Source organism: Varroa jacobsoni, unplaced genomic scaffold, assembly GCF_002532875.2.
Source record: "Varroa jacobsoni isolate VJ856 unplaced genomic scaffold, vjacob_1.0 scaffold_109, whole genome shotgun sequence".
In the NCBI taxonomy this organism is placed as follows: Eukaryota; Metazoa; Arthropoda; class Arachnida; order Mesostigmata; family Varroidae; genus Varroa; species Varroa jacobsoni.
Genome location: NW_019213011.1, coordinates 113,751 through 133,255, shown reverse-complemented (window position 1 = coordinate 133,255; position 19,505 = coordinate 113,751). Strand labels below are relative to the sequence as shown.

At 39.6% G+C, this 19,505-nt stretch overlaps 1 protein-coding gene and 1 long non-coding RNA gene across 2 annotated transcripts in view; one reads left to right on the top strand and one right to left on the bottom strand.

The window, feature by feature from the left end:
- LOC111265865 (uncharacterized) overlaps window positions 1-2,428 on the bottom strand; it is a 19,449-nt gene extending 17,021 nt beyond the window's left edge. Inside the window, exon 1 of the long non-coding RNA XR_002683726.2 lies at window positions 1,956-2,428. This is a non-coding gene — a long non-coding RNA (uncharacterized LOC111265865). The remainder of the gene's footprint in view (window positions 1-1,955) is intronic.
- Window positions 2,429-3,106: 678 nt separating this feature from the next.
- LOC111265837 (organic cation transporter protein) lies at window positions 3,107-19,459 on the top strand. The gene is made up of 11 exons (XM_086970647.1): window positions 3,107-3,663; window positions 6,957-7,363; window positions 9,153-9,317; window positions 11,493-11,596; window positions 11,872-12,026; window positions 12,920-13,088; window positions 13,406-13,550; window positions 14,299-14,434; window positions 14,830-14,991; window positions 15,400-15,581; window positions 16,059-19,459. The coding sequence occupies exons 2-11, from the start codon at window positions 7,184-7,186 to the stop codon at window positions 16,236-16,238; spliced, it is 1,578 nt and encodes a 525-aa protein (XP_086826773.1). The 5' UTR covers window positions 3,107-3,663; window positions 6,957-7,183; the 3' UTR covers window positions 16,239-19,459.
- The last annotated feature ends 46 nt before the right edge of the window (window positions 19,460-19,505 follow it).

The window sequence follows — 19,505 nt, the reverse complement described above, 5'->3', positions numbered from 1 at the left end:
TATAAAGAAGGTCACGACCGGGTGATAAGGACAGATAAATTGCCGACAAAAAAAATTCATCCACTGTGTTGATATATGTTAGAACAATGAAGTTTAATTCTATAATAATACGATGGGTATTATACACTTTTCTCTATGATTGCCCAGAACAAAACGTCATCGAAGTCGCTTTGCTTATATGCGGGTTGTTGTTTAAGTTTTGGGAAATAATTTCGCCCCGTGCCGAGAATTTACTCGTTTGTGTAGTTTGAATTACATACATTATCATTAATTTTCACAGGCTGATGCTCTCAGGACCTTCATAATGTAGCAAAGCGGTAGAAAGAGGCTACCAGCGTAGACATTTTACATTTCAGAATCACCCATAGCAATGCTGGGACCGAAGCAAACGCGGAAATGGTTATTGTACGCGTCATTTTGCTTTCGGCTAGGTCTAGTCAATCGCGTTTCGGATTTGATCCTTCAACTGAAGCCATTTTCTTCTTTTTACTTGAGAATCATCAGATGACACTAGTTCTTGCCTATCATAGGTATATGACAGTCTTAGCTCTTCCTTTTACATCGGTTAAGAACGAAATTTTAATTTATGTCCATGTTCAACGAAGTGTTTGATGTGACCGATGTACCCGAAAGCACTTTTACGCCGCGTAGCTTTTCGTATTACAGATATGCTTCGAGATAGGTGCTAATAAGCTTTGGCCTATGTGATTAGCTACAGCGTTTGTCAATTTCGCACATATCTATCTATCTATCTATCGCACAGGAGGAAAAACCCACCGCTACTCTGATTTTGGACATATGCACCTAATAACAATAGGAACCTCAATTCAGACTCGGTTTCCTGCAGTGCTGATCCGCGATCGTACTACAAGTCGTACGAACCGTTACCGCGGCCGGGAGCGCTAGAGCAGCACGTGGCCAAAATAACTATTATTTAGATCACTCTGGAAAGCTCGACAGCAATATCGTACAGAGGACGTTACTTCAGCGTTTCGATACAAACACCAGTTTGCAATGGCAAACCACCCAAAGAACACCCTTAACTTGTCCGCTCACCAGTTTTACTAATATTACGCTGACGAACGCCCCATTTATTTAAGCCGGTTGCATCGAAGAGTTGTACCTGTAGCGTTTTCCACTTTACTAATTCAGTGTTTGTTCGAACCCGTTATAGTAGTTGATCTAAATGTGTGCATATGTAGCTTTTTTTTTCGAGACAACGTTGGGCTCAGCAGTTGTACACATACGAAAGCTGCACATATACACACTCAGTAGTGTGCGCAATTGAGCATGCTGAGATTGGCCGATATTATAATTAAATGAATATTTGGATATTAGCAGAATAACTATACGGTCACCTTTCCCTTGGCACCGAGAGAATTGTATAATTATTGGCTAGCGATAAGGATTTCCTTTTATAATACACGCATAAATGCAAGGGTATCTGTATGGATTTGAAACTATGCAATATGGTCTCCAGATGCATCAAAACCGGTTACGCTATTATAGTTATTATAGATTAGTCCTACCCTACGAGACCTTACTAGATCACCTGAGAACAAACTTAGCATTACCTCTGGACCCCATAAAGCCGTACACAGCCCCTATGTAAGGAACTCTAAGGAAAGTAATTTGCCTCCATTAACGCTGCCTAGCCTGAGTCACATTATCGCGACCAGTACGATTTATATTTAACACTAAAACAACAATCACGCTAACCAACCTGTATCAGAATACAATATTAGATCAGGTATCGTTTTCTAATGAAGTTATTGATTGAAGTTATTGATCATTGACAAAAAGATACAGCTTCGTAAAAGTTAATGCTAGCTTCCACTTGGCATGGATCCACTTGAGCTGGGGTAACTCCACAGACGAAATGCCCCCCATAAGAACAACCAAGTAGGGGAAGAACTGATGGCAACGATCCCTTCGAACATAAATCGCAACTCTACCTGCATCAACCGCTTAATTTGTCTCGTTTTCCTGTCTTCAAGCAGCGCGTTTAGTCCAGTTAACTAAGGTAAACGGTATCGCAAACACACTGTGAACTGCAAGTTACAACTGGATCACATGGAGAAACACGCTGTGCATTTCAGATTTCGACAGCCACAGCTCTAGCTGGACTGGAAATTGCGTTTGTTACAAATAGGTTTATAAATGAGACGACGACATTTATGGACGTCATTATCGGACAATTACGGTAAGCGCGAATCAGTGTTCCAGCGAGAGAAGCAGATCCATAGGGGAAACGATAATGTCTAGCAGAATTCTACGCACGCCGGAGAAACGCTGGTTAACTCAATCCGTAAGCCGCTACGGACGTAGAGTGTGTCATACCTCGCATTTAGCAGCTTGCCGACAAACTGTGTAGCTGGAGAGGGCGTTGGCAAGTCGTTACTGAGCGGGATCAAGCGAGAGTCCGTCATGGGTGCTGTTTTTGGCATCATCTGACTCCTCGGTGAACGAGTTTAAGGAGTGGACGAGTGGGCACTCTGCAGTAACTTCTCATAAAGGCGGAGAGGAGGATAGGCCGAGACGTTCAATAGGAAGGAGCTGTCTATAAAGTATAACGGCCGGCTGCAAGCTGTTGGCAATAACGTTACTGTAATTATCGAGCAAAATAGTAAAAATGAGGGATAGAGAGTCTCCGATGTAAAGTATTCGGTCTGCTCCAGCCGCCGACAGACATCGCGAATAGACTAGCGTTACACCAAAAAACACTGACACTCCAAGACGAACGTGTGGCAAATTAAATTTATTTCTGCTGTACGGACCTGTATAGATTAATCTACATACACATACGTATGTCTTATGTATAAATCATCAATGTGCTGCGATATGACAGCTGGTGCAAGAATACGTTAACTGTTTTTGGCGCCATCGTAAAGGCACCGTCAAACGGAAGGGAGGGGTCGCCATCACTGGGCATTAATTGTGCTGACTGGGTGATTCTAGGAGCAGAGTCTTTCTAGCGGCGGGTTAATAGTTGCAGCCCGCCGTAAGAACGTCCGTATTTGGGTAAGAGCAAAGGAATCGTATCGGCTGTGCGCGTTGTCAGCGGCGTTGCAAGAAGGAGAACGAAGCTGTGATTGGCGCTGAAAAAGGTTCGAGAGCTTCATCGCTCCTAGGTGACGCGACGTAACGTGAATGCCACGGTCGATCGGCCTCCAGTTTTTTTGTCGAGAATATCTACGAGCCAAATGATTGAGCTGTTGTCGCCCGGCGTCGAGGGCAAACGAATGCAATACCACCACAGCACAATAACAAAGGGCACAAAACTAAATATCTCTAATTATCTCTGCGGGCAAGTAATGGTTAATAGGATCTTACGGTGTGAACGGTAGTAACAGAATATCGGAAACTAACGCCGATCCGTTTTGGAAAGGAGGTGGATGGAAGTTTTCGTGTGCGTGTCGATACAAATAGCTTAAGGTGCTCCTGATCTGGCCAATCGACGAAGTGCAACATGTGCCATTAGTAAAACCCATTCGGCCCAGAAAACTGCCCCAGATTCACACACATCACTTTAAAGCGATAGAGCATTTGGGCAGTGAAGTGATACTCAATGTCGGTGTCAATCTATTATCCTGTGTTTGTGCTAACTAAAAATATACGTTATGGGTCAGATGGGATAATTAATAAAGAAGAGAACACCGAAAAGTAAGTCGAACGATGAGGACTACACTGTAATATAATGGTTTATTTGTTTTTGCTAAGTAGGTCATGGGCACACGCGCTGTTTCAGTTTGTATCTGGCAAACAGTAAAAATTATTTATGCACAAATCACTGAACATTAGCAATAAGAATAAATAAAATTATGAATTATTTATTTATAGGAAAATGGGCTCTTCCAATCTTTTTAGTGTTAAGTTTTCGAGATTAACTTCCATTGTAAGTGCACGATGCGGCTCGTATGTGCGCCGCAGGTTGATTAACTCATTTCAACTTGCGCTGCGTAGGCCATCAAAAACCTCAGGACCTCGGTCCTATTTCATATTAAATTTACTCAGTAGAAAAATGCCCGCATATAGGATTCAACTTCCCAGTTCTAAGGCCGTCTGTTCGTGGTATGAACTGTGCGCATTATTAGAAATTATATGTTTTTTTAGCTGACCTACCCGTTCCGTCAGACAGATCCGGTTGCCAGCGTCTGCCTTGCACTAAATAAATATACCCTAATTATATTTGTTTCGTATATAAAATAATTCCAGTCATCAAGCGTCTACTTCTCAAAGAGATGATTTATTTATATAAATATTCAATGGGAGCACCGTAGACAGTTCATTATTGCTAAACACGTTTTTGCATGTATTGATTGTTTGCTATTTTAATCAGCTTCTACAGCTTATTTTCAACCCGATACTTGCAATGCGGAGTTTGATTTGAAGCAATACTGTGTATATATAAACAAAAATTTCGAAAATACCTGGTATATAATCCACCAGTTACAATTAGCCAAAGTACCACGCGTGCTAATAGTTTTTCTCCTCGGTACATCTAGTGAAAGCTGTCAGAGTAAAAATTTTCTCGCGCGCCTGTTTCCTATGGCTGTCTTAAGCGCCCGTTGATAAATTTCGTTTATTAGACGAGTCGTGAGGACGCCGAACGTTTCCAAAGCAAACAGGCTGTTTCCTCATTTTCTGGTATACAAACTTCCATACCTCTTAAGTTTGGTCTGGCCCGGGCTGGCGAAGACGGCTAGGGACAATGTGCGAAAAAGTTGAATTGTACAGCAAGGGATGTAGCATGTTAGACATTTATACACAGTGAACGTATGCAGGTAGCCAGATACCGAAAACGTAACTCATTTGTTATTCGTTCATGTTTTGTTTTTATTTTTATTTATAGAGTTTATTAGATCGCCAAAGCTACTTCAGCAGTACTTTTGTGGCTTCAGTTAAAGAAACACGATCAATCAGAGGCGACTCGTTTGAAAATTTTCTCGGCTTGTGTCGTGATGCGATACAACATCGAAACATTGTCGTTCTACTTGTAGCTCATCATTTTAGCTGGCAAGAACTCGTAAATTTTTGTACCTGTTTGACTAAATACATTGATACTGTGTGGATATTAAGAAAAATCGCGTGATATAATTATATCGATAATTATGATCGTGGATCTACACAATAAAAATAGATAAACTTCGATCTGTCCATACAAACACGAGGCGGGCAATGCTACGTCAAAAACTGGGTTTCTTGAGATTTGGCCAAATTCAGTCCATCACGGTCACAGTCGATACTGCGCCACCAATCAACACATGATAGCTTTACTACCAACAATGTCAACAGTACATAATATTCTACTGCAGTGGTTAAGCGGTTTTTTTTTTTTGCCAATAATTAACAGATTACAGTATTTTCCAAATGCTCACCCCCTAGTGACGTACTCACTAATCGCCTGATCTAGATCTTACAGGGTAGTTCGCATATGGCGTGGAACGTTTTTTGCTTAGTAGAGCTCAACTATTTAGTTCGTAGAAACGAGAGCAGCAGAGCATTCGCAGGCGTCCATAGAGATACGGCGATAGTAAACACGACCCGCCAAACAAACAAAGCAGAAACTCCTTAAACCGCATAACTAATAGTGAGTAGTACTTTTGTTGACCGAACAGGGGTTCATGTGAATCTAGCAAGAAAAAATCTAGCAGAAAATTACCTTCAAGTTAGTCGCACCTATGCTCAAATAACGCCTACCATTGTTATTATGAGTGTATTTATATATGTAGATATTTTTACAAGTCACAGATTGAAAAAACTTAATCGATTAATGGACTAGTATCGGTGTAAAATTGTACTTTGGTAGCAGCAATTCAACATGTTAACAGTGGAGCCTCGAGAGAGGACGAGTAACGCTCTAGGCAATCCGAGCATCATCGTCCCATAGAACAGAAACCGAGATAGACATCTTGTATCCGGCTCCTATATTCGAAAAATCATAGTCGCTGCCCTAAACAGGTTATCTTCTAGGTCTAAGCGTGGCTATCCTATTCCAATAATGATGATTGCCCTGTGCTAGGTACGCCTTCGGAACGATGCCATGCCTGATGTCACTCGTCAAACCACATTGTAAATAAAACTATTCTAGCGAACTGGAACGCCCGTAACTTCATCATTGCACTTATAAGCCTCTCGCTAAACCTATGTTAACATAGATTCAATGCTACTCGAAAAAGGGGCTGTATTCCATTTTCAATAGTTATTTGCTCCTTAATTTAAGTAGTTCTCTGATTTTCAATTCGCTTTTTGATATTCTTCGGCCATCGCAAAGATCCTCCGTTATCCTTTAAAAAAAAATAGCAAATTTCAACAAATCGGCACTATAATATACTTACGTAAGAAGAAATGCTAGCTTGAAAAAATTCGGTCATTGGACCCAAAATCCCATGCTGACTACGGGCCGCTTTGCGCTTTCCATTGTTATTTTGAAAAAAAAAAAGAATGAGCTCAACCGTTGGCTGTTACTACAGCCTATTATGAAAGATGTCTTGAACGTTACAAATTCATTATTATTATATTCATTATTACAAATTCAAGCTCTAGATAGCGAAATTTCGGCATCTATGTGTCAGGTTTTATATCCAACATTGCCGCTGGGCATTCTATCGGACCGCTGGGTTTCAACAAGTGTGTCTATGACCGGGTTCGAACTTCTACCACGACATGCCTCTTAGATTAGCAAGCAAATTAAGCTATCAGGGGAACAGCGAAGTTCAGTGAGCAGACTGTAGCGCAAGACTATGTATCTACCAACATGCAGATGTGGGCTGTGTCACCTGCGTGCAACTTATGGAAAAGATGTTTTACGTTTGAAGCAATTTTCGACCTTGCGTTTCGTACGTTCAAATAATTTGTACATAATTAACCTTGTCAATAAATACGACGCATAATATGTATTTATAAAGTTTTTTTTGACAAACATTAATCCATACGAATCTTCCATCCACCTGCAGGTATATGAAAAGCTTCAAGCCAAGGGCCCGACACACACAAGTACAGACGGAGAAATCACATCGGATTAATCAGGGCGATTTCTGCTTCGTCTGTAAAGAAGATAGTTTCTTAACGCTATCCATCTGAACCAGAAGGACTAGAGAAGCGTGGCTTTCCATCATCGTCCATCTGTCGTTTACCTATTGAATTCTCAGTATCATAAAACGCAGTAGCGATAAGAATCAGAATGCGAATGGACGTGAGCGACGTAATTGGCTCGTTCGGCCTATATCATTTCATTGTGCTCCTGGTGACGGTGCTCCGAGCCCTGCCTTCAGCATGGACACTGACAGGAATTGATTTTATCTCGGGAGATGTTCCATTCAGATGTGCGTACGATGAAGACACTTGGTACCTCATTAAAAAGGTAAAGTAAACAAAAGAACAATCAACTAAGTTAAAAATCAGATTTTAAGTTGATATAAGGCTACAGAAGTTGCGCGTTACTATTTTTTTAACATTATCGTGTTTCGAAGAAAAGCTATCTAATAGATGAGGGAAGCCAGTCATATGAATAGGACTTTGTTATTTTCATTTGAAGCTGGAGGGTGGCTAACTTTTGCTAAGGAAACTATCTCGATCGTATCCGTAGAACAATCAGATTCTGCCATGAGACAAATACTTGAGTCTCTACAGAGAGGACTGAACAACTGAATGAAATGCTATTTCCATTGATATATTATACAAGTAGAACTATATGTGCGTCGCAAACATAAAAATGTTGCCGACCCAAATAAGTGCAAAACCCAGTCCGTTCATAACGTACAGTATTGATCAAGAACTTATCCGGATCAACATTAATCAGTGTTTAATTACGTACGTCAATGGCACGGTTAAGTACTCATGATAGAGCTGTACTTCTGCAACTTGTAATTTTCCTTAGCTCCATTAGTAAATTTTCCCCTAGATTCACGCTGTGACGTTCTTCCATGCTGTTTTTTTGAAGCAGTGCGCTACAACAAATATCATTGTGTCCTATGAATAGAAATGTCCCTAAAGCCATATGGATTTCCACACATATACTCCGCTATTTCGTAACGTGTCAAATTTTCAGTGCTGCTACTGAATAAGTAGTACCTGGAAGCTTTTCAGAAACTTTTGGGTGTGTCTAGGGCAAGCATTAGCTGGACAGAGTGCTAATGGTGTGCACTATGGTTGGATATAGGGCATGAGAGTGCTCAGTGGGAGGTCCGACCATATCAGACTATGAACCCCATTCTATTAGTTTTAGATTCGCGCCGTTGTGATAGTACGCGCACAATCCTTTGTCTACACATGCTAAAGAAATCAAACGGTTTAGGAATTATATTTTGGTCCGATAGTAGGCTAGGAGTCTCGCAAATTTACGGGCTCAGAATGGGCGAAAACAGCCAACCGTATGAGTTTATCTGGATAATCTAATCGGCAGCTGATATTATCCTCTCCAAAAAAATCTATTGTTTCTGTATCAGAAATAATGTTTTGACTAAATTTTTAATCAATTTTCAAATTTAAACCCTATCGCAGATCTTTTGCTTTGCTTCACGGAACTGCCCTTGGATCTTTCAGAGGCCGCCCTAAAACTGGAAATAATGTAAATCGTTGATTTCGGTAGATTGATGTTTTTAATTACAGTACCTTCTATCAATACGGCAAAAGTAAATAATAACTGCGCTTTGTTCAGTTTCCATAAACGACACAGTTTCGTTTGCTGTGACGGATCGATTGTTTCGTCTCAAAGAGGACTGGCGCTCGGCAAGTGGAGCAGCAGCTGAACATAATCCCCTTACGAGAAACAGCCCACCAAAGATCATTTAATATGCACTATAGGACGCTAGCTAAAAGAGCACTTATCTTAGAACAGCGTAATTACCGACAAAATCTCCAATAAAAACTATTCCCAAAAACAGGATAACGACATACACATTTCTTCGTACGTACCACGTCTATAGAAAAATTTATGGAAGACGTTTTTGTGTAAAACATCGCATCGGTTCGATTCAATTATTAGCTATATACATTTTTTCTATCTATTGAGTCGTTTCTTAGGTTAGATTCTAGAAACGATCTACCTAACATCCAGGTAGAGTTAGATTGCGAAGATCTACAGATAGGTAAGATACACTCAATAAAGATCTAATTAAAAAAATATTCTTTTTATCTCTTCGTCCTTTCAGAATCATTCGTTAGAGCGATATTTAAAGAATAACTGCTCAAAATTTCATATACAAATAGACCACAAGGATGAGTCAGTTCTCCTGAACATCTCTGCTCCGCTAAAATGTCCAAAGTTCGCGTTCGACAAACCTGATACCGCCTATGGCTGGTCCGTCGTTGAAGAAGTAAGTTGACTCAATTGCTAACTTAAGTTTTTTTTCTCATACATATTATTCACCCCTTTTTGAATACTAGTTCCCCGTTTCCCCCGGCATGTACAAGTTGGCTATTAAGCATGCATAGTACTGAGCATTTCGTGCATAGAACTTTTCAGTGCCCGGTTAATCACATGCTAATTGTAACCTTATCTTATCTTCTTTCTAACCAAATCTATTTTCCAGTCCCAGAAATATATTCTATGACGCACTTGTAGCCCGTGGAACGAAGTTACTGTTCGACAGGTAAATGCCTGGCGCACGCCCGTTTAGCCTGAAAGGGAGCAAGGATCCATAAATTTATTTGGCTCTTTTTTAAAAATGCAATTTGGTTTTCTAAAAATAGGTTTATATTTAGTTACCCAAATATGTCTTCATCTTATGGCTTGAAATAAGACGTAAGAAAGAACAATTAGTATCACTAGTGGCGTTGCCTTCTGAAGCAACAGAGCCATTTTCAACATTATTTCAATAGCCATTTGTCGGCTACGGATTTTTACGCTATTGACGTTATTGCGTGGTAGGTTAATAGCTATGAGACTTCAAACATGAGCGTGTGTCCGATGGTCTTACGCAAACCAAAAACAAAACCGGAGGATCTAGGTAATTGTTACATGCGTGCGTAACGCAGAATGATCTTGTGCTGCCATAATAAATCCTGACAGCTTAGGCACGCAATATATATATACATATGTTCATATATATATATACATCATATATATTTTATATATATGTAAGCATATATAAGCACGGTACCACTGATAGATGGGTAGATTACGGTCACTTAAGAGGAGTGAAAGTATATTTATCGAAAAGTACGTCTAAAAATGTATATATTTTATATCGCCAAGAGGAGCCATTTCAGTTGTAATAGAATACGTTTTGAACCGTGTAAAGAGATAGTAAAGTTAGCGCCGTGCCATCATGGTCATCGATCAGGTAGATTGATAGCCGAAGCATTGTTGAGAAAATCAAAGTCGGTGTTATTGTGCCTTGGGCTTTTTTGCAATGCATCTTCAAATAGGCAGACAATAGGAAATCTGTGGCATTTTTCTAGATCTTGCAAGTTTAGCTCAGTTCTATGTACTGACTATATATGCAAGGTTAGGTCTCAAAAATGTTATTTATCCCATGCCCAATTCAGTTTTACCTAAATATCTTTGGTTTTACGTCCGCTATTGCCATTAGAGACTTCATCAGACGCCTGATTCTCAGCACCTATCTGGACCAGCACGTGTCTCTAGACAAATGTATCATACGCACTCAACTACTACGGGGACAATTCAGTTTTACCTCTTCTTTCTTTTCGATTTGTTTACACATACCTAACTCAACCGCATATATTCAATACGGCGATTTTGCCACTTAGGACGCTATATACGGCGCAGGAACTGGTTCGGCCATGTACCGCTATAAGCGGTCAAAATGGCCAGCGACGAAAGCGCGATGGTTTAATACTTTGACAAGAAATTCATTTGCCGACGACCATCAGTGAGCGGAGACACTGTTGAATGTCAGTCGGCCAACGCTATTTCTATAAACCCCTGTGTCAAAAACAGCTCAACTAAACACTAAAGTTAGATAACGCGAACGACTTGTTAGTGGCTGATGGTGTCTAATTTTCGATTTAAAATTATAAAATATAGCTTAATATGTACCCAGTGGCTGTGTTAAACTAGCTAAGGTAAAACTTTCTTGTATGGAAAATAATCCGAATTGAAAACCTAGAGCCTAAATTAGGTGCAATTTCGATCATTGCGTTTCGTTTGTCCTGGACAATACAACTAGGCCAATACACGTCACTGTGAAAATAAAAACGACAAGAACTTTGCACCGAAAAACAGAATAATTTTCGTTCAAAATTATACGACATATAAACATAATAATAATAATAATAATAAAGAAGAATAAGAAAAACGAAAAGACTATGGACAACGTGAAAGCCTATGTTGAAACTGTACTGCCTTACACGCTGCCACACGCTTTGCCTCTACGCAAGTATATAGTGTCACTGGCCGATATGACGCAGAAAAACTGAGTTGTGTTACAGAGCATTTTGTTATATAAACCTTAAGTGTCCTATCCGAAAAATCTAGTATACTACCTAGCTAGTTGTATAACCTACATAATTACTGTTGCTTCTAGTGGTCGTTGGTCTGCGACCGGCATTTGATGGGATCGGCGATGCAAAGCATCGTGTTCGCCGGATCGTTCGTCGGAGCGATTATTTTCGGTCTCGTAGCCGATTGGTAAGCAATTTACACTGGTCAATTGATAGAAAAATGGTCTACAGGTCGCCTTAAACACTCAGCAGAAACATTCACTACTTTGTTCCACATCCAAATTTTCGCGCCCTTTTATATCGCCTCATATGCTCCCTGACGTGAGACGAAAAGCGGGTTGGGTGTGATGGGCCATCAAAGGACACAGATTCGCGTATATGGCGCGTACGATAGCGATTCCCTTGACATTTGAAGTGACACTTGAAAAGAAAAGTTCAGTCTATTGTACCATGTTTGTTTAGGCAGGGCCGTCGGCGTAGTTTGCTAGTGAGCACCGTCACCTTTGCAGGATTCGCGATGATATCGGCGACTCAGAAATCTTTCTGGCTCTTCAACACGTTCCGTTTCTTTCAAGCCGCTGCGGTAGCTGGTATACAGATCACAGCATCAGCCCTTTGTAAGTACGCGGCATACACTGATAGATGATATACATGGCATCGATTTCATATGTTATCAACATTAACAAACCGACTATTTAAATGTACTAGTTTTTATTAGTGTGATCAAACACAGTCAAGCAGAGTAATAATCATAATTCTTATTAATCCTTTTCATGTACATAGCCAGTAGTTGTCCTATTGCTTTTCTGAATCCACATGACGGGAGTCCGCCCGATGGACCTGAACCTGGGTTCTGAGCCTAAACGTGCCTGTTGCACTTGTACAAATCTTCTGTTGCACTGTCCTTATTATTCCGTTACAATTGTGTATTTGGTGCCTTGTTGCCGGTTTATTGTTGCGGTCCTATCGTCAATCTGTTTACCTTGCTCCGTTATTCCATTAGTCCGAGTTTGAGTATCTTGCTCCTATTGCATTGATAATTGTGTCACCTCTTTCCCTGATTCACTTATTCGATTCAGGTGTACTACCATACTAGTAACTCGTTTGCCTAATTAACTTTAGGACACGAAGTAGTTGAAGTTCGAAATTGGGCGTAGATATACTTCATTTTTGTTGGAAGGACGTAACCGTCTGAAGCAGTGATGCATAATTAAGGCAAGACATAGTATAAAATTCTCGAAATATTTACGTTAGCTGCTTTGTTATGCTGTTTAAAGTCAAGAGGAGCGTAATTGACCTGAATCAGTCATTCGAAATCAAAGCATCGTTGCGGTATCATTAACTTACTACGGCCGTTATTTAGTATTTTCGAAATGAAATAGATCATAGTATTCAAAATGCCATATAATATTGCTAGCGAAAGCAAGCAGGTAAGCAATATTCAGGCAAGATAGTTATAATAACTCGTCGAGGCAAAGAGTAAATGTCTAGCGCGTCTTTTACTCAACAGTTATGGAGCTTCTTCTACCAAGAGATCGATACCTCTTCAACGTGGGGTTCTCGATAGGCTTTGCGGTGTGTACGGTGCCGATTCCTTATGTTACCATGGCACTAAATTCGTGGCAATTGTTCCAACTCGTTACGGGCCTGTGTGCCCTTTGCATCCTCCTGCCTCTATTGTGAGCACCCAAAGATTTCTTAATCATTCTAATTAGATCAGATCAATAACACTGTTAAGGGTCATTCACTAAAGAGATTTTTTTTCTTCGCTGAACCTCGGTTTAATAAAGATATGACCTGCAATTAAATCCGTCTTTTTTTCGTAAACACACAGAAAATATGTCTATGTTTCCTTTTCACAAAGTGAAAAGGAAACATAGACATATTGGGAGCATTCCTTATGCCAATATAACCTGTCTACTAGGTCGAAGTACGGTGGTAGTATGATTTTTTTGTGCTAATACGCTAAATAAAAGAAAAAAAAAAACGTTTTCAGAGTTGTCGAGGAGTCTCCTCGTTGGCTCGTCAGCCAGAAGCGAACGCTCGAAGCTCGTGAGGTGCTCAACTCAATATTCACGACAAATCGAAGGATTGTGTCTAATTTCAGCTATCTGATGTCCAATCTCGTCGAGCAAACTCATGTGGGTTTTGACATCTTTTTTATGTGTGTAACGTAGTTAAATTCCTATAAATGTCGGAGCTTGTATGATTTCTTTCTTATATGAAAATAAAAATGCCGTGTTGTTTCTTTGATAGACCTTAATGTTAAATATACTTACTATATATATATATATATATAATATACTTGCATTTAGCTGAGTAAGCATAATTTTCTTTTTTAGCATTAAGGTCAGTAACGTTGTCTAAATTCATTGAAGACTCGAGGATGATGACCTGTTTTGCTCATTTTGTTCTGCTGTATTGAAAGTAGTGTTTTTAGTCGAAACCGAAAACTCCCGACGAGCTTTAAGTATATAATTAGCGTTCTTCAATGAAAGTAAACTGTTTATTTATCTCTGAGTTCGTTTAATGCCAACTTAAGTAAAAACTAAGTAAATGATACTCGCTGTAAGAAAAACAATCGTTTGCTCCACAACGATTACCCTCTATGCATTGCACGGTATTTTATGCAAGCGTCTTTTAATTTTTACAGACATTTTATATGACGATTACGAACAGATTGGACATTTCTACGTCATCGAATAGTGCTATGAAACGTGCCCAATTTGATCTGCAGTTGCGAGAAAAATACCTGGTTTAGTTTAAAAATGCTGCCTGTATTTATCGTACACAGAATACTTGCGTTGCACGACTCTAGTAAAAGTTGAAATAGGTTGACTGTCTTTACGAACAGCCTTACTTACATCTAGCTTATTTGTCATATTCTAGAACAGAGAAATTGAAGGAATCTTCCGTCTGCTGGGTCATGGTCGATTACGAATTCAACTTTCGCTCATACTACTATACTGGCTTATCGAGAACGGCATCTACTATGCTGAGATTTTTCTCTCGTCTCATATTCGAGGTAAGAATAGATCTTCTTTTCTTCATGATGACGACGACTGGCTGTATTTCGAATTCAAGGATTCTAAAACCGCACTCATTATATGAACCATGCAGTACATACGGATCTGCTACTACAGACAATATCGGGTACCAGTATGTACAATCTGAAGAATGTATAACGCCACAATCTGTGACGTTCACGAATCACAACGGTACTGTGAAAATTCGAAATTGTGCCGGATGACTAGCTAATGATTTTCGAGACCCGCAAAAGGATCTTGGTTCGATTTTCTTTTTATTGACGTCAAAATCAGGCAACAAAAATTACCTTTGAGGTAGATCAGTGGAGCTTTTGGCTGAGGACGCTTCCACGACGCCGTCTATACTTGTTACCATTCTATTGCACAATTTCAGATACAGACCATAAGTTGGCATTTGCAATTAACGCCGCAGCGGAGATTCCAGCTGGGCTCATCGGAATGATCTTCCTGCGCTATTTCAACCGCCGTTCCTCCATGGCGTCATCCCTAGCAGTAGGCTCTGCCTGTGCGATCGTTGCGGCAGCGATACCGATTCGTACGTAATGATAGTAACCGAGGTTCAAAATGGCTAAAACGTACGATGGTGCAACCAACCGGTGCTTACCATTCGAGACGTTTGTCGTACGAGTGTTTCTCTGAATTTTTAAATTTTATTGTCGAAATCTCTAGAGCATTAACGAATTATATGACTAAAAAGGCCAATTGGCATGGTGATGGGGAGCGAGACCTATATTATTCGAATATGGAGAAATCGGTCTTGTAGAGGCTCACTTCTATATAACAAAGTGAATAATTCTCGTTCGTGACTATAACTGGACAGTCTGGCAACCGCGTCTCCGGTGCATTATACGCGATTCTATACGATTTTTCTCATATCTAATGTATATAGCTGTATAAGAGAAACGTTTTGCTGTGCATATGTACATGTACGACTGTTTTGCAGAAGATGCTTTGTATTCGCTTGTCCTAAGTGGTCTCACTCGCTTCTTCTTAACGCTAGCAACGTCGATTAAATGGGTCTACACACTTGAGCTGATGCCGACCAATATACGATCGCTTGGATTTGCTATGGCTTTTGCGATGGGTCGCATCGGAGGAATATTTGCGCCGTACATTCGGGATATGGTGCGTATTGATTCTAAATATTGTAAAGCCCAATAGTGTTTTTTGGCCTAGTATGGACGCGTGCATCTAGACCACGATGCAAATGTGTCACAATAGCACTGAATAAAAGCAGCTATAGTCAACTAATTAAGATTATGTTCCGCAAACATTTCTTCTCTGCAAAGGCATACAAAATTTAGGATTTCACACTAGTTATGATATGATTAGAAGGGTTATATAGTGTTCTATAAAACGATAGAGCTCAAAATCAGAGTGCGATCGTAAAAATCTGCGGCAAATATATGTTTAATACAGGTCCAACTTTAGGACGGTGCTATCCGACGCCTGATAATTATTGAATTTTTAGAACATAAGGTCTGCAGATGGACGAACACGTGTTTCGTGTTCTATCGCCGAAATCTTATTTAAAATATACCACTGTCCTTAGAACAGTAATAATTCATTACTAATTTTTTTTAATTGCGCCTTCATTTTCAGGCCATCAGTTCGCCCGAAAACCAAAAATGGTGCTTTGTCATAATCAGCGTAGGTTCGCTTTGCGCGACCATGCTAGTGTTCTTCCTGCCGGAAACGATCAATGCCCAATTGCCTGACAGTTTCTTTGAAACCTTCCGACGACAACGAAGGAGACGGGGTCAGTCGATACCACGGACCTAAGCCATAAGGAACGTAAGCTATACAGTAGTACTATTTCTATGTATTGAAGTACGATTTCATGATGACCACAATATCGTCTTTCTCACTATCATCAGCCAAAGGTCTTCATTAAGAAATTATATTTATCGAGAGAAGGAAAAGTGTGCTAAACGTTGCATGTAGAATCCTGCTGGTACGAATACGGGATAAAATTGTCGATACGTCGTTGGGAATCTGCCCAGATTCCAGCATATCAAATACTGGCCTGAGCTAGCCTTAATGGTGGGATGAATTGCCCTCTTGCTACAAATGCTGTCATTCGTTTTGTGACTTTTTTTTTTTGTAGGGATAACATAGGGTATCTTTTCGGAGTCGAAATTATTCCGACGTTTCCACCTTAATCGAAATAATCCACAAGGTACTTTTCAAAAACTGAATATGTACAAAAACGTTGATTTTTCTTCGCTTTATTATTGAACTATCTTTAAGATAATTTGGTATAAACCAATACATAGCAAGGCTAAGCGAGTTAAATTATTGAAAACGTGCACTAGCTTTAGAAATGATGGCAGGAAGTAATTGATCCGTTTCGTATGAATTTTCTAATGATCAAAATTCTAACTAGCGGCCGTGCACCTTAAGTATTCGTTATCACATACCCTTAGCGTTATTTCAGTTACTAGACAATGTTATTTGATGGGTAACACTTCGATGAGCATGTTAAATATGGCGCCTTGTAAGCACAACGAAATTTATATTGTATGCATGCAAGGATTTCTGTTTGTCCTAAGCCGCCCGACATTAACTGACATACAGTACTACTTATTCAGACAGACGACCGTAGTCCTTCATTATCAGATAGTGAGCAGCGATTACGATAGTGTCGCTATTGGCGTTAAACATCGCGCAACGAGATAAGGCCTGCTTGCGCAAAATCTGTTACACGCGCTGCCAAAATGAGGGATACATGCCAAGTTAATGGATTACTCAGGTCCTATGGATATAACCGCGGTGACTAGTGAAGCCTTTTCCCTGATTTATACTCGAAATTAACTTATTTGGAGTAAAACAGTACTTTACACTGAACGATTGAAAAGAAACTATTCTGGCTTCTATTCCTTTTTTTTCTTTTTTTTTTTTTTCATTCAACATAGTTCTGCTGGGCAACAGCTCAACTTACTAACTAAGCTCCCAAATATGAAATGTAAATATCGAAAAATTGCTTTATTGCCAATTAGCCTGCAGAATGTTTAGGTTCTATTCGTTAGCTTGTCGCGGCTGGCCGTTACCTTAAAGCGTAATAGAAAATTGGTGATGAGTTGATACATATACACAATCCTTGATGGCTATGATACAGCGAGGGCTTGCAAGTTTGATAGGTTATAATATAATTCAGCTTCAAGTTACTTTTGTATGATTTATTGAAAGAGAATCACGTCTATCTCATAACCTAGCTAGCTATAAGTAGCATTTCTGGCTGCTGTCCGAAAGAAGTTTTTGCCCGGATTCTGGACTCGTTCTGATCTCGTTCATGGTTCTTTGGGTCAAAGCGCCCTTTTCTAGTTCGTACATTAAAAGCTGCTTTCTTTGGGTACTAAATATGTATCACGCCGGTAAGGAAGTCCTGGCAATTTTCAGTGCATGATCGAATAAAGTGTACAGCGGGCGAAAAACCTCATCTACGTCTTCGCCTTCAAGGAACTTCCTAGCACACAAGTTGAGATAGTAAAGTTTTTGAACGCACCATCTTAAACGACCCAGTGCAAGTAAAATGCTCAAACGGGCTTGTGCTGGGATTTAATTCTGTGTGTCAAAAAAAGTACATGACGAGCAGGGGGACGGACATCGTCAGAAACGTTATTGGAGCCTATTTATATAAACATGTGTAAGCAGATTAATTATTTGAAAATAGAGTAGTACACGATGATATAAAATGCTATGACAGCGTATACATAATCATTCCCTTTGTTCCCATCCATCGTGTCGCCATATATATAAATTTTTAACGTCTCGAAAAATTCTCAGCTTAAATGCCGCGTTATTTCCGAGTGGCGTTGGTAGAAATGAGGCAGCATCGGCATCTATGATGTATATTACTACGATAACACTGAACTTACCAAAAATGAAAGGACTCTCACTAGGCTGTTAAGTTCATTTTAGGCTGTCTAGTGAATGATACACCGGTGAGCTAATCTTTACAAAGGATTTTCGAATTGATGCCGTTACAGGTGTGTAAAAAAGCTGTAATTTTTAACCGAATCTTTTGTGTGTTGTCAAAAATGCGGGTCTAACTATAAAATAGTTCCCTATCATATAGGTACAAATAAATATGCTCATAACTAATGGGCTGTTTTATTTAATCGGTAAAAATTGAAACTTGGTTGCGAACCAGTAATCGACAATGCGGTCACCCAACCGAGCTTACTAAATCCAATGCTAGGTTCATCTATGACTTCAAATAGATAGGACATAAATGACACCTATTTTATTACCATTTATGAAAATTAGTAATCGTCTGAAAAAAAAAATTATGAATACTACTATAGCTATTGAAATAGGACAGGACATTATTGGTCGGCGAAACCTATGGTGTTATACTCAACTCTTCGATTTTCATTTGAGGTATCGATATTCAGTTATGAGTGCTTTCAAACAGCTAACGTATAGTCGGATATATCCGACGAGACAAGCAGTGAATTAAATGATATATAAAGTATAACCGTAACTTGTGCCGACTACCGCTCGAGGGAGGTGCAATATGATAAGGTCGCAATGGTAAGCATGCGTATAGACGAAACAAAAACAGGAAAAAACATATATACATGTGGTCCGTATTTTTCGGCGCGCGACCAAATGTGTTAAGCAATTGTTTTAGTAAAAAGTCAAATGGCATTAAAAATTCCAGATCAATCCAATGGCATTCGGCTTTCCGGACTTTCCTAATGGGACAATCAGTGGTAATTAGGGACTAATCGACTTGATACGCTCGTCGAAAAACAAAAAAAGTACTGTCCATTATAATTTGGCCTGTTCGATATGTAGTCTATTAATAGGTTAAGTTAGTTATTTATTAAGTATTCACAACGAGAATGTGCCAATAATAAAAAGAAAAACGTAACAAAAATTGCACCTTTACGAGAGGAAAAAATCGACCATTCTTTCTTATTTTAAATCCCTATATCCTAACTCGTACATTTTGTACCCGTTCGATTCTATCAATAAAATGAGCGCGCGTTTATTTACGATGTCAATTTATTTAAAATCGACATTTGTAGTGAATATGCGTCA

What these genes read in the sequence shown, in the direction of transcription:
- LOC111265837 (XM_086970647.1), top strand. Translation starts at nt 7,184, where the DNA reads ATGCGAATGGACGTGAGCGACGTAATTGGCTCGTTCGGCCTATATCAT. An exon ending in TTCGGTCTCGTAGCCGATTG is followed by an intron (nt 11,597 to 11,871) that starts GTAAGCAATTTA and finishes ATGTTTGTTTAG; the next exon opens with GCAGGGCCGTCGGCGTAGTT. An exon ending in ATCTCGTCGAGCAAACTCAT is followed by an intron (nt 13,551 to 14,298) that starts GTGGGTTTTGAC and finishes GTCATATTCTAG; the next exon opens with AACAGAGAAATTGAAGGAAT.